At 33.4% G+C, this 15696-nt stretch overlaps 1 protein-coding gene across 8 annotated transcripts in view; it reads left to right on the forward strand.

Moving 5' to 3' along the window:
* CNTLN (centlein) overlaps positions 1-15696 on the forward strand; it is a 277826-nt gene that overhangs the window by 204160 nt on the left and 57970 nt on the right. For all 8 annotated transcript variants that reach the window (XR_016019468.1, XR_016019469.1, XR_016019466.1 and 5 more), the window contains one exon: positions 13459-13650. Coding sequence is in view for 1 of the 8 variants with exons in the window: in XM_088793521.1 (XP_088649647.1) it covers positions 13459-13650 (192 nt within the window). In the remaining 7 variants the exon portion in view is untranslated. The remainder of the gene's footprint in view (positions 1-13458; positions 13651-15696) is intronic.

Below are 15696 nucleotides of genomic sequence, written 5' to 3' on the forward strand. Positions count from 1 at the left end.
CTGGTATATATACATTAAGCATACTATGAAATCTAAAGAGTCTTTTTAGCAAACCCTATAATTCTAAAAGGGCTAGATTATATGGGTCTCCATTAAAACATTTTCATCTATGTAGATTTATATGATTGCTATTGTAGTCTAAACTTGCATGTGTCTTTGGTTTATCTTTGTTTACATAACTCTTCTTCAAAAGATTGAAGGTGTTAAATTGTACTGGACCCATTTTTTTTTTTCCTGTCAGGCAATGTAGAATTTTAAATAGCCTCATTTCCATTTCTGTGATCTGTGTTCACACCTCTAGTAATAACAAAGTAGAAAACTACTCTCTTATTGTACTTCGTTGCTAATCTCCAGAGTTTTCTTTTATTTTACCCCAATAGCTTGTGTAGTACACATTCCTTGTAGGGTATTCGGTTTATATATGTCAGATTCTCTAGGGCCATGGCTTTTGCCAGATGAAGCACTTTTGATTTTTGAGGCTGATGAAACACAGTGCTATTATTGATCTGTGCATGACATCGCCTGTCTCTCTCCTAGCAGAGTGTAGCAACATTTATCCAGGAATTTGTGAAATGTCACTTGGATCATGTTCGCAAGGTAAACTGTGCAAAAACCAGGATCTGAGCTGAGAATCTATGTGGAATTGGACGTGACTGTCTTATTCCTCCTTCCTATCTACTAGATGAACCAAGTGATGTTTGTTAACAGAATGTCTGTGTTTTATATTAGACTTGGTAAGGGACTATTATTATCACTTAGAATACTATGGACTGTAAAATCATACTTACACTGTTTTCAGATTCACTCGTGATCTTACCACAGAAAAGATTAAGAAAATGTGATTTGAATAACAGAAATTTATTTTCTGTTTCTAATGAACAGTGTTACAATATATTGCAGTCTTATATTCCTCGTAGTGTTTGCATTCTTTGCATCAATGTGTTCTCAGGTAAGGATGTCTCGTGAAAATATCAACAGGCCTGGAAGTAACAAATTGTAACATTTTTCTCACTGTGGCATGATTATATTTAAATATTCATATATTTTAGAATTTGGTTTACATTTGGATAAATATATGTATTTATATTTGCCACAATTCAATTACCTTAATGCGCCTCACACATGTAAGGCACTTCAACAAAGGGACATCCAGCAACAAATTAAACATGGTCCTTGTCCTATGTAAGATATTAATAGGGGAGTTAGACATGAGTATCACAGTACAAGGAAACTGTGATATATAGAGAATGGTGTGTGTGTGTGTGTGTGTGTGTGTGTGTGTGTAATATACCATAGACTGGACGGAGAGAGACAGTCATTTATTGCTGTCATTATTTAGTATGCTTTTGAAGGTGGCATTTGGCTTTAGATGTAAAATTTGATTTTGAAAATTTTTTTATTTTGAAAGTTGTGTGTGTGGAACAAAGCCATTAGAAGATGGGAAGCTTTAACAGGCATTAAGGTGAATGCAGTTTGTTGAGAATAGTGAGCAATCTGGTATAGTTGTGGTTCTCCAACCTAGCTACGTGCTGCCTCACTTAGGTAACATTTAAAAATACCTATGCCCAGACCCAATCCTAGGCCAATTAAATTAATATGTGAGGGTGGTCCTTGCACTTTTGTAGTGTTTAAAAGCTGAGTGGTTCTGGTATACAGTGAGGACTGAGACTCAAATATGAGAGGACAGAGATTAAATGTAAGCAACTACATAAGACATTGTTTAAATATCAAGGCAAAAGATAAGTATCCAGACAATGCTAATAGAAGTAGAAAGACTTAGAAAAAACAACAAGATATTTTGCAGTGATATTACGGAGTTTGATGACCAGTCATACATGGGAAGGTTAAAAAAAGTGAAGTATTTAAGATACCTGCCAGGATTATAATTAGCGATTAGAAAGATGATGATAAGAATATATATTTTAAAATATAATATATATTGTGGGGGGAAACTACATATGAAAGCACACCAAGAAAGCTGAATAAAATATAGCAAATATCCTTATAAATGAATACCAGAACTCGCCAAAAAATAAAAAAGTAAATCCCTAGGGGCTAAAATAAATGACAGTTACCATTGTAACCAAGTGGTAATTTGTCACTGAAGTGAAGATATCTAGCGGGCAGTAGGATATTTGAGTGTAGAATTTAGAGATGTTAAAATGTGAGAATGGAATGTCTTAAAATCACTGTATGTTTTTTTGAAATACATATATGTATTAAGAGTGTAAAGAAATGTAAGGGAATGATAAACATCAAAGGTATTCAGGAAAGTGATTATTTCTGGTGAGTCAGAGGAGAAAGTTGCATGGCCTTCAGTTGTATTGGTAAAACATTGTCTTTGCTGAGTGGTTGTTATATGGGCCTTTACTATACTTTTCTTTCTATGTCTATTGCATATTTGAAATATTTCATGAAAATGAAGAAACATATTGATGCCATCATTAACCCACAGAAGGAATGCTGGAGGTGGAACACTTCTTTGTAGCAAGGCTAGTTTGGGGGAGTATCTGATAATATGGGCAGGAGAGGAGTCATTGAAGGAGAAAGTAGGAGAGTGCTGTAATACAGGAACAGGGAAGGAAAGTTTTTAACAAGAAAAGAGAATAGTTGGTTCCCAGTGTCAGAGGCCATAGAAGAATTGAAAATAGGACAACTGAGGAAAGGTTGTTAGACTTTTCTTAGAAGCCTTTAGTAGCAGGACTCTTTTGATAGCAAATAACAGAAACTGAATTCAAACTAATATATATATGTTTAGTAAAAGCTCATAATGTCAAAAAATGAATTGAAGAGAATAGATTTGGGAAAAATAGTGATAACTGGAACCAGACACTCAAATATCTTTCATGTGTCTCCTTATCTCCCATCTCTTCCTCTCAGACTACCTTTCTCCATGGTCTAAATACTGGCCATGTAGTAACATCCTTACAGCTTAGACCCCAGAGAAGAAAGGGATTTTTCTTTCTCATTTTTCAGTCTTCTCTTGATTTACATGGTTTATAAATTTCTGGGACTGTAAGGGAAAATGCTTTGTTTATATGTAATTTTTGGTTAGGATTTAGGTTCATTTTATTATATGCATATTTTTCATCTACGCAAATAATAGGCAGGACATGTGAAATCCATGCAGGATGCAGGGCAGTTTCTGTTGAGTAGGACTGATCTACACGTTGCAGTGCATCTTTGCGGTACTTCTAGTGTCCCTGGCTCTCACCCATTTCAGTGTAAATCATTGTGGTACTCAAAAGTGTTCCCATTAATTTCCAAAATACATACCTAGGTAGTACGTACTCTTTGAGAATCACTGATCTAGGAGAAAAGCAGAGAAACCCGCTCCTTTAATAACAATAAAAAGAATTCCAGACTACCCTCTTTCTAAACATCTATATGAATCATAATACTTTGCATAACATAATTGACTAAGATAATTTACTACTGAATGACTACTCTGTTAGGTCAAGCCTTTCTACTTGAAAGAATAATGATAAACAGAAGATAATTCTAAATAGAAAATGAAGTGAAGGATGGTGGAAGAAGTTTCTGTGTGAAATTTTTATGCTGGGGGGAAAGAAAAGAGCTTTTCCAAAAACCTATGAGAAATATCTTGAAGAATATAGCCTAAGTCCAAGCTTTGTAAATCTCTCATTTATTCCTTTAAAAGAAATTTCTACTCTCTATGCCATGAAAGGTAATTTTTAAAGTAATTTTCACATATATTAATTTTTAATGACAAGAATTCCATTTTAAGTGGCATCAGCAACCTTTTATTTTACCAGATCCAAAGTTCGGAAAAACCATTTTTAAAGAGAGGTCTAGTTCTTTACTCTCTTGAACCTTATGAAACTTGCACAGGGAATAGAAACAAACATTATTAAGTTGTTTCCCTTGAAGATTTTAGTAGGGTATAATAACAAATTTAATAAACCTCACATGAAGATTTAGTATTGCTGCTGTTAAATTTGTAATGAGTTGTATGATGTTTAAAAATTCCCCAACTGGCTTTTATTCAAGTAATTTGCTTACAGACCTTACATGTAGTACACCTGAGGAAAGACGTAGAATTAACAATTGACCTTATCAGTATAATGTTTCCATTTCTAAGTATTAAGATGCTACTTATATTTAGTACATACTTAAAAACATATGTCATTTTATTATTTTAAATATTTAAAGTTGGAGCTAGAAATGATTACCTTCAGCCTTTGGATTTATTACCCAAAAGTTGGTAATATTTTATATTAACATGATAATGTATTATTCCTATAAATCGATTCCAATATAATTTAAATAAATTTAATGTTCATATACATGCTTTTTAGAGGCTTATTAGTCAAAAATGCTTTATCTTATAAAAATATGAGTTACAGAAATATATCATAGTCTATTATAAATTTTTAGACTGCAACAATTATTTTAAGGAAAATCAATACCTTTCTTTTGAAGTCTATATAAGAATTAAGTATTACGAGCAATTTTTAATTGTCTGGACTCTCACTTCCATTTAGTAACAATATTATATGTGAGATAATTTCCTAAGACCAGTACACAAAGACCTTTTTGTGCAATAAAATATAGTACAATAAGAAGTAATATCACCCCACTAGAATGGAAAAACAATCAGCTAAAAGTTTTGAAATCTGTTGCTTAGAAACACCAAGTTTAATTAGAGGAGAATGAGGTAGCCTTCATGAGAGTTCTGCAGATCCTGGAGTTAGGTAGCCTTTGTTCCTGATAACTCAATCCCTATCTATGGCTTCACTTGACATGTTATGGCTGTTCTTTACTTAGATACAGATGTAGTATTGATATCACCCTGAAACACCAACTATTATTTTTGATGATTTTGGAATGTCTATTTGTTTGTTTATTTATTTGTTTATTTATTTATTTATTTTCCGTTGTTTGAGTAGTTCAATTAGGGTGGATGCTTTTCCTCCTGTCCCCATAAAGCTTAAGTGATTGGGAAAAAAAATTGACAAAAAAGACAGAGGAAGAATACAATTAAAGAGGATATCTGTACACGATACATATGAGGACTAGATATTTCTATATTGATTAACTGAAGAAGAGTGAAAAAGAGAGGTTTTAGAAAGCCATTGCTCAGTTTCTGCTTTGGGATATCAGATGACACTGCCATCCTCTCTCATTCCTTTTGGGGAAGGGAATCAATGGGAATGTGTTGTAACTTTTTATGATCATTAGTAAGAATGACTTAATGTAGATCAAATGTCTAAGAGGGCTGAAACTGAACTGATAATATTATCATTATCATATGAACATTGAGAAATTCTTATGGTAGTGATGATGATGAATTATTCTGGATGTACTTTTGATTCTGAATATCTGTCTCTGTATTTAGTATTTGGTATGTAAGTTTCAAGGGAACTTTTATTTTCATAAATAGAATAGACGATTTGAAATAACCACGAACCTGCATTTGAGCTCTTCTTGCTATGAATATATCAAATATTGTTCTTCCATGAATACTTGAAAGTCAGTTGTATTAGTTAATTTTCCGAACTTCATATGTAATGCATTTTTACTAATTCTTTTTCCATAGTTGCGAGGACAGAAGTTTAAGTGATGTGGTTTGATTTAGTCCAGTTAAGTTAAATATTCATTAGTTTAATTATTCAGATTATTTTGAAACACGCTATATTGCTAATATCACATAGATTAATATTTACTATAAAAGCCTGTACTGTTAAAACCATTAAAACAAATTAAAAGATACATGTTAAATATTTTCAGTATCTGGGGCTGTTTTGACAATTTAAAGTGTTAGTAAACTGTTTTACACAACTTGATATTTTAAATAATAGTGTTGATTTTCATTTTGAGAAATCATATTCAAACATATTTACAAAATAATTATTTAATTGGGCATTACCTAGAACTTACATTTAAGAAGTGTAAGGGCATTGCATTAATTTTGCTCCTTGTAAATGTTACTGAGAGTAGCGTATCTCATATCCATATTTCTTTGACAGAATCTAATTTGAACGCATCAAGACAGATTGGCATTTTCAGTACCATAAAAAAAAACCGGTTTGTTAATTGCAAACCATATTTAGTATGACCTTATAACAAAGTGGTACCTTAAGTGTCATGCTTTGTCTTTAATATGCACCCTGGAGCTGGGTTCGTTTGTACTAGACAACTGCACTTCATGAATAGAGTTTTTTTCTTGATAGGCAATTAGCAGTAATTAGGCAGATTTACCTCAATAAGATGTCAACATGAGATTGTTTAAAAAAGTTGAATGTCAGTGACTTAAAAAGAAAGTTCTTCTGACACATAGGTATGGCATGTGAAACATGAAATGTTAATTTAACTTTTCTTCTTATTATTCATGCACAATATTATTTTGTCATTCAGACACTATACTGACAGAGTATAAAGGGTGTTAAAATAGTGCTGCTAGAATAAAAAGAGGATTAATCTACCATTGGCCAATTAGCCAAAGGGTACTTAATGGTCTCTAAAGGCTACTGAAGTCTTAACTACTAGCAAAAGCATTGGTGAAAAGTCCTCTATCTTACCTTCATTTGCTTGACATTTTGTGAAACATACTGTAGGCTTTTAATAACTGCATTTGTCAGAAAATGGCTTATAAATGAGTGATGTAGTAACTCAGTGTATTTTTCATAAGATATTTTGTTACATAAATAATTTTATCTCTGCCTAAGATCTTTGTTCATTTTTTGGTTGGTGGTTTTTAATTTTTAATTCTTTCTCTTGAAGATCTCACGTATCATAACAAAGGAAAACTCATGCTTTAAATTTAAAACATGTGTTACTAACTTGAAAGAGTTATTAATCTGAACCATTTATCTTTGTAGATAAGTACTTGTATGGAAAGTATTCTGCTAGTGACCTAGAAACCCATGTAATTTTCTTTGTAACTCATATGATATTTTAATTAAATGTCTTTTAGTTTTATACATGTACAACATAAAGAATTTTATTTCTTTTAATTTTATTCCTTGTAAAAGAATAATATTCCCAATGAAAGAATATTGATTCTATTCACAGGAGGGAGAAATATCATTAAGATCATGGTGACTTTTAGGAGGTTCTTGCCTATAGAATTTACATAGATATTGTTCAACTAGAATTTTCTCTCTAGTCTTTTTTGCTTTAATTCTGGTAACAAAATTATGACGTTATCATTTTTTTAAATCACAACTACGAGGTTTAAAAATCGTTGCCTCTACATAAGTGTGAACCAGCATAATCTGATTGTGAGGTATAAATGAACTTATTTATGTATTCAACATGAAATAACCTCATCCAATATTCTCAGTCCTATGCAGAATTCAATATTAAAGATTTGGGGGAAGTAATTGGAAACAGACTATTCCCACTTAATAATTGCTTTTCCGTACTTTGCCTGTCAAAGCCTTTGGGTTTCAAAAAGCAAAAGAAAAATAACAGACTCCACTATTGTTATAGATGGGAACTGACCCTCACTTCTTACTCTGGTTACTGATTGACCTTTTCCAACATTTGACATCTAACCTTTGCCCCTGCATGGACTGGAAAGCATCCTTCTGCCACTAACTATTTCCTCCATAGACTTCCCAGGAACCTTACGTCTGTGACCCTGACATTCAACCTCACAATTAGCTGGATTTTCTAGAATTTCCAGGTGTCTACTTTTTCAGATCCCACTGCCCCAACTAAAAATGTTTTCCAAGTGTTTTAAGTGGTCCATTACTTTAAATTTCTAATCCAGTGGTGAAAACATATGAGGAAAACTGAAGAGTATCTTCAATACTGTATTGTTGTTACTATTCAGAAAAAAATGTTAGGTGGGAATCAGTCTTTTAATAGAGGGGGGGGCGCTATACCACATCTTCCTTTCCCTTGGAGCACTGCTCCTATCCTAGTTAAATACTCAAAAGCATTTTGATTACATGTGCCAGAACCAGCATCATCTCTGTAGAATAGGCAGATGTTGAATATTTTATACTTAGGAGACATCAAGATCAGAAAGTATCTAAAAATATATTCTTTGGGGGGTGATTAGGGAAATTATTCTTCTAGATTTAATTTTTTTCTAAGGCTTTCATTTCTTTTCACAGAAGCCTTTTACTTCCTTTCACTTGGGCTGAAGAATAATTTCCATGGGTCCTGTTTTATTTTTTCTGATAATTTATTCTTGAACATTGACATGTTTACCGAGGCTCCCTGCTGGAGAAGCGATTCTCCATCTCCGTAGGACTGGCCTCGGTTTACTCACTAGTGTTGTGTGATACTTTCTCTAGAACAACAATTGGAAAGCAGGGTGGTTGTAGATCCAGCTGTGGCCTTTTATATTCTACCTAGCTTCTAGGAAACGTTTGACAAAACAAATCAGGAAGAATATATGGAAGGAGGATTTGAAGGCAGCAGCGGTTCCTTTACCTCCGTTTTATTTCTTCAGAGCACTTACTGCAGTTTATTATATATTTCTAGGTTATAGACTGGTAGCTACCAAAAGGCAAGGATTATAACTTTTTTATTTATCATTGAAAATGCAGAGTTAGTACAGTTCCCACTACATGGTATGCATTAAAAAGAATGAATGATATTGAGTCAGTTTCTGAATCTAGATATTTATTCTTTATCAGGATCTTCCAGAAAATGTTAAGTTGGGGCCCAGAATAAAAGAAGTTCACGAATGAACTCCCATGTAAGAGAACAAAGGAGAGTATTTCAGGGAGGCTTATTTACCCTGTTTATGGGATTCCACAGTTACTACTGAGAGCAGCAAAAGGAAGTTTCTGGCTGGAGGTTGTTTGCTTGGCAATTAAACTACAAAATGCAGATTTGGTAGAGGCAATTTCTATTTCTAGCATAGAAAGTGGAACAATTTTAAAAAAGCAGTTGAAGAAATAAAATTAACACAATTATGGATAAGTAATAGAAAATTAAACCAGAGTCAGAATATTATATAAACTATACACTGGGGTTTAGGAGGCTTGCTCAAGGTGGGGCAGGGTGGCAATAAGAGAACAAGGTATAGCTTTAAGAAAGGGGTTGATTTTTTTAAATTGGGACTTATATTAGTTTTCCTTGCTACATAACAAATTACCACACATTTATCAACCTAGAAACAACCTACACATTCATTACCTCACAGTTTCCGTGGGTCAGGAGGCTGGCACAGCCTAGTGGAGTCCTCTGCTCAGAGTATCACAAGGCTGCAATCACTGTGTCAGCCAGGCTGCCTTCCTTTCTGGAGCTCAGGCTTTTCTTCCCAGCTCCTGTGTTTATTGGAAAGATTCAGTTCGTTGGTAGGACTGAGGTCCCCATTTTCTTGCTCGCTCCTGGTCAAGGACCCTTCTCAGCTCCTGAGGCCTTCCTTAGATCCTTGACTTATAGCCCCCGCCATAGTCCTTTCCCAACATGGCAAGTTACTTTTTCAAGACTTGCAGGAGAATCTCTCTGAACTCAGAGAGAGAGCCCCTGGCCTTCTTTTAAAGGACCCACCTGATTAGGTCAGGACCAGAAAATAATCGTGCTTTTGATTAAATCAAAGTCATGTGAAGAGGGGCCATAATTGGCATCTACAGAATTCTTTTTGCTTATAACATAATTGTAATAATGTAATTATGGGAGTGATACCCCATCGGATTCTTGGGTCCCATCCACATACAAGGGGAAGTTATTATACAAGGACATAGGTCAGTGGGGTTAATCCAAGAATTCTTCCTACCACTGTGCTCATTCTTGCAGAATGACTTCTCCAATATATCTTGTTTCTTCATACAGTTCCTTAGAGGGTTCTTTCCTTTTCAGAGACGTATGCTTCTTCAATGTTATTTTTAAATAAATAATTAATAACTAGTGTCTAGTTTTAAACTTTTATAATGTTAAGTTCTATTTTATAATCTTTGGTTAGAATAATTGACTACACCAATCAATACAGATCTCAGTACTTATTCTCATTGAAGTCAACTTTTAAATTGAAATACACTTTTAAAAGATTGCGGATGGATTGCACTGCTGGGATATAAAGAGTCAGTTATACATCTGCCTTCAGCAGGCTTGTGGCCTAGTAGGGTTCCTAAATAAAAATCAAACAAATGACTCTCACTTAACACAAAGTAAGGTTTCAGTCATGAGAGAAATTATAGGACTTTCATCTATATTTGTATCTATAGAGATGAGCTAGAGGTAGATATACAGGGCTTTTTATTAATCTAGTTCCTCAGACTTTAAGATACCTCTCAGACTATATGGTAGCATTTACCACAAGATAAGAATGCTAACAATAATGCTGTACATTTAAAATGCACCAAGTGATGTCATAGATTTTTAAGAAAATTCTGCCCTCAAAATTACCTTTGTTAAGTAAGCAGCATCATCTCTGTTTTTAAGTGAGGAAAGAAAGTGAAATGTTGGCTCAGCACTACTCAGCTAGTAAGCATAGACCCAAAACTTGAATCCAGAAATTATGACTCTTCTATGTGTTTTATTATCATTTATGATTTTAATATAGCATGACTTAAATATTTATTTTAAAATCTTTGATTATAGATGGAATTGTAATAATATAGAAATAGGAATCATGCTTCTGATTTAAAAAATGACGATTTTACGAGTAAACTGAACTTATTGGTAGATTTTATAGCACAATCCTTTTCTAACAGGATCGCCACAGAAGTAGTCTCACATGCCAAGCCAAGTGTAAACAAAGGAAGTTATTTATTCTTCTTGTCCCCTCTATAGCATTTTTCACATAAGAAATAGAATGCTTAAACTGAGAGAAGTCAGGAATAGAGCCATAAGTATTTGTCCAAAATTCTTAGGGGTACTCAAAGGATTCTAAATTGATGGCCTGTTTCCTCTATTTTGACAGGTGCTCTGTAGCATTTTGAGGGATGTATAACTAGTATTAGAAATATGTTTTAAAGATTGAAGATTTTAAGTACTGTTTAATCAAAATATGATTTATATTTTAATATATTATGAGTCATTTGATTTGCTGTCTCTGTAATTTCAGTGTGTTTTTTAATTTAATAAATTTTATAGTGTTAAATTGAAGTTAAAATCTACATACATGTCTTTTAAGGAAGTATATTTATTGGCTTGGTCTTTCCTCAATGAAGGATATATTTATAGCATCCAGATCTAACCCTGTGGAAGAAATAGACAGAAATCTAATGTCATATGAGGGAAGCCACCAGGGCTGTTCAAGGGAAAAAATGAGCCGCATCAAAGTTGCCCGAGACCCACCTAGAATTGTAACCGTGAGTTATGTGGTACCAAATTAAAATCTCGAAAATCTTATGATTTAGATGCAGAGCATTAGCTTTCAGGATTGATAAATGCTCCAGGGCATACGACCTAAATAAAAACTAATAATGTTACATTGCTAATAAAATTGTGTTTTAATTTATATAGTGATAAACCAATAGAAAGATTATAAATACCAGCTGAAATCAATATGTGTCTTTTTAGCACCATCTGTTCTATGAATAGGGACACTTGAATTTCTGAAACCTCTCTTTTGGTTCTTACTATACAGAAGGCATTGTTTGCAGATACTATGGGGAATACATAAGTAAAGGCACAGTCCTCTCGCAAGGATGTACTAGGGTTCAAGGTTGAAGAATAGGCACAGTGCTACGGGAACTAAGAGAATGGAGAAGCTATTTTGTTGAAGAAAAAGTGTCAAGAACACAGTATTTTTTATAAAGGTGGAAATAATAACTTTTCTTTAAGCATGAGAGAGAATTCAGCAGACAAATACCGTTTATAGAGTCGTTGACGTAGAAATGGCAGATGGGTTTGGGGAATGGCAGGCAAGCTTGACTTCAGGTGATGTCTGACTGAAAACACAAATTGAAGGCAAATCTTAGCCTTAATAGAACCAGCAACATCTGAGCTTTATTCTATATGGGTGAGGAAACTTGAAGGGATTTTGTGTAAGGGAATAATAGGGCGTATTGTTTTAGGAAGTTGTGTAAAAGATGGCTCGAAAGTAGGGAAAGGTTGCAGGAAGGGAGGTTATTACAGTGTTCTCAGTGGGATAATGAGAGTCTTCATTAAGAAAGTGGCAGAAGGGAATGAAAGTGAAAAACATTACATAATTTATGGAACTTGACAATTGATTGGACATAGAGAAGCAATAAACAGGGAGAGAGATGGAGTTAAGCTTGGATGATAACACGGAGGATTCTCAGTTTTAAGGAAATTATGAATTTGCTTTTAGATATTAGGTATTAGGAACCCATGGGAAAATTCATGAATGAATATTCCTGAGAATCTGTAGAGCCGTGCTTTTAGATCATAAATTAAAATATAGCCAATGAAATAGTTTTTTCACCAAAACATACTTTTTATTTCACTAAAACATAGTTTAATATAAAATATATCAAGCCCTAGTTTTGAATCCAATCTGAATTATTCATATTTAACAGTGTACAAATGCATATACAAATACATATGCAATTATAGATTTATTTGTATACTTTCTAGAAGTTATGTTGAAATGCAGTGTTAATACTTAACTTATTATGTCCCATGTTTATATTACTATACATGTTATCTATATCTTTTGCTGTTTCTAATTAGAATTCTTAACAAAGACAGATTTTTCCCCCCTTTGAGAGAGTTCAGTACCATTTTGTCTAATTGTTCCTTATGCTAAACTACCATATTATAAGCTTCTTTGGAATAATAAAATAGTAGTGCAGTTATCTTCTGAAGGAGCTCTGAGTTGTTATGCCATTACAGCTTGGTGGCATTTTGCTGACTACAGATCGGTGTGAGAAGGGATAACATTAAGACAGTTTTTTTTTTTACGTTGTTTCATAAAAAAATTACCGGCATGTCATTTAGTAAAATGTTTATGTTATTAAAAATTCAAATGTAAGGAGTTTAGTGCAATCTACCTCAACATTACAAAGAGGACTTGTCAACTATCAATCAAGTGCATAAGACTGAGCAAATGTGTTTGCATGCTATTTATTTGAACTAAATCTCTAATAAGCCTCTTCTGCTAATTGGACTTAACATTTATGTTGCTAAATGAGAAGCATTTTGGCTGCTATGTAGGGTGGTAAGACCTACCCAGTGGAATAAACAGCTAACATCTGTTACCCCATCCTGCTCCAGCTTGGCTTTTACCAGTTAAGTACATCAGCCCTGAAGTCAAGGTTATCAAATATGTGAATCTCTGGCTCACCCACATACATGTGAAGGCAAAGAAACAGCACATCATGAGGAAAGGCCAGCCAACCAAAAGCTATTGAGTACAGCTGGTCCATTTTATTTTAACCTTTATAAGCCCTACAACCTTAAGAAAAAAATAATATAGGTTATAATTTTTATAAAGTTTTTATAATTAATTTCACTTGTTTTCTTTTGCATTTTTGTACCTGTATAATTTTATGCTGAAAATTGTTAGATTAAATGTAATTATTTTTCTAATATATTTATATTTATTTTCTTAAAAAAAAAAAGAAGCTAAATTTGGATTTGGCTGAGCTTCGGAAAGAAAAAGAAGATTTACTAAAGAAATTGGAATCCTCATCTGAAATTACAAGTTTGGGAGAAGAAGTTTCCCGGGTAACAGTTCCACGGATACAAGTTACATCATTTGGTCCTTCAAGGAGCATGGATTTGGAAATGAAGCAATTGCAGTGTAAACTAAAGGTGAATATACATTTTATTAAAGATGAAAACATATTAAGTTACTGAATCCTTAAAGACATGTTTATAGCAATACTAATTTAATCCTGTATTAAAGGTACATTTATGGTATAAATAATCCAAAAATTATTAATATTATATTCAACCTCATCTTTCTATTTTATTTCAGCCTAGTAGATTCTTATCTAGTAACTCCTAATACTAGCCTCTGAAAAAAATGACAACACACCATGATATCCTAACTTAGGAGATGATGGAGACTGGACACTGTCATTCTATTCCATCACTCAACTACTCTTTCCTCCCTCCACTGAACAGAATTCCTTTCAAACATGTAATATGTCGACGTAAATAGAATATTTCCCTCTACACATTTGCTACTATTTCAATTTGGTTGTTGTTGGTCGGAGATGGAGAAGGTGGAATGAAGTGAGGGGAGGGAGAAGTACAGAGCAAAGGTAGGTTGGTTTAATAGATTTCAGCATCTTAAACCTGAGAGTGAAAGTAAAAAGCAGTGTTCTGGGGGCGCTGGCAAAAAAAACACACAAAAGCAAACAAACAAACAAACAAACAAACCAAAAAAAACAGTGTTCCATTTGCTTATAAAGAATTGTATCTAAGTGCAGGTGAAACTGTCAACAAAGTACGGCTGACTTCTAGTTTAAATAGAATTATCTTGTCAGAAACAGGTTTGTGAGTTTTATTTGGAAAGTTAATTTTCATACTGCTTAAAACAATCTAATTTATACCTCACATATTTATTTTCTTCAGTGGGGGTTGCTAATTGGAGGCTAAAAGGATAGTGTATATGGGACTGTCACTACAATGAGCGGCACTAGAAAGAAATTTGTGGTAGGAAATGCACAGAGTATGTTAGGAATGGAATAACCGTGACTGTTAAGAGGGTATTAGAATATTGAATTATCAAATAGATTGTTTTTCTTTTTTCAATTCAAATACGATACGTGCACTCTCCAATTATAATATCGTTACATGAGTGTTTATTGATAGGATAAAGTTTAAAGTAAATGAATATATCATTGCTTGAAAATATTTGCTTTACTAATGATACATGTACACACTGGCATTAATTTAGATGCGTGTTGAATACCATCATCTTCAGACAGTATTCACGTGCAGAACTTGCTTCAACCACTACATGTTATAAGTTTAAATACCTTACATAACAGAAATGATGAAAGTGTGAGAAAAATAGTGGCATGGGCTTGGGCACATGTTTCTTCTCTTAAATTGTGTTTCTGTTTCTGAAAAAGTGGAATAAAATGTATAAATAGAACACTTCAGTGTATCGGTTTCTGTACAGAGGATTAAACTATTGAGATAGTCTTAGATCTTACCTACTTCAGATACTTTAATTCATAATTCTGTGATTCTTCTTATAATCAAATCTTCATGATCCTAACATAACTTTATTTTTCACCAAAATAAAACAATGTTAGATCCAGTAATGTCTAATCTGACTTCTAAAATTGTTTTGATTGTTAATAGTTTTAAGTTGATTTATATTTTACTTTATTAATTTTACTTACTACCAATGGTGTAACCTAATTTTGATAATAATAAACCCATATGAATATCTGCAAGTTACTTGCGTTATGGTTTCCCATGGTGTAAGCTTTTACCCACATATAAATCTCTCTCTTTGGAGGAATGTGTGAGTCACAAAGGTGAGACTGAGAATGCCTAAAGCAATTGAGACCACGCTTGATGTAAGTTTGAAGTGACATTGTCCATTTCTAGCCTGGAATCCCAGAGCACTGACCAGGATGCATAGGGACAAAAAGGATAAATTTTTACTTTAATCTTGTTTCGTATTTTAATATGGAACAATCCAACAAGACCAGGTACCTTTAAGTACATAATACTCTCTGCTACTACAAATATCTGTTTTGATATTATATTAGTTTGCTAGGGCTGCCATAACAAAATACCACAGTCTGGGTGGCTTAAATAATAGAAATTAATGTTCCCATAGTTTCGGACTCCAGAAGTGCAAGATCAAGGTGTCAGCAGGTTTGGTTTATTCTG

The sequence above is a fragment of the Rhinolophus sinicus genome, chromosome 16 (assembly GCF_057876585.1).
Source record: "Rhinolophus sinicus isolate RSI-liver-muscle chromosome 16, RSI-T2T, whole genome shotgun sequence".
Taxonomy (NCBI): domain Eukaryota; kingdom Metazoa; phylum Chordata; class Mammalia; order Chiroptera; family Rhinolophidae; genus Rhinolophus; species Rhinolophus sinicus.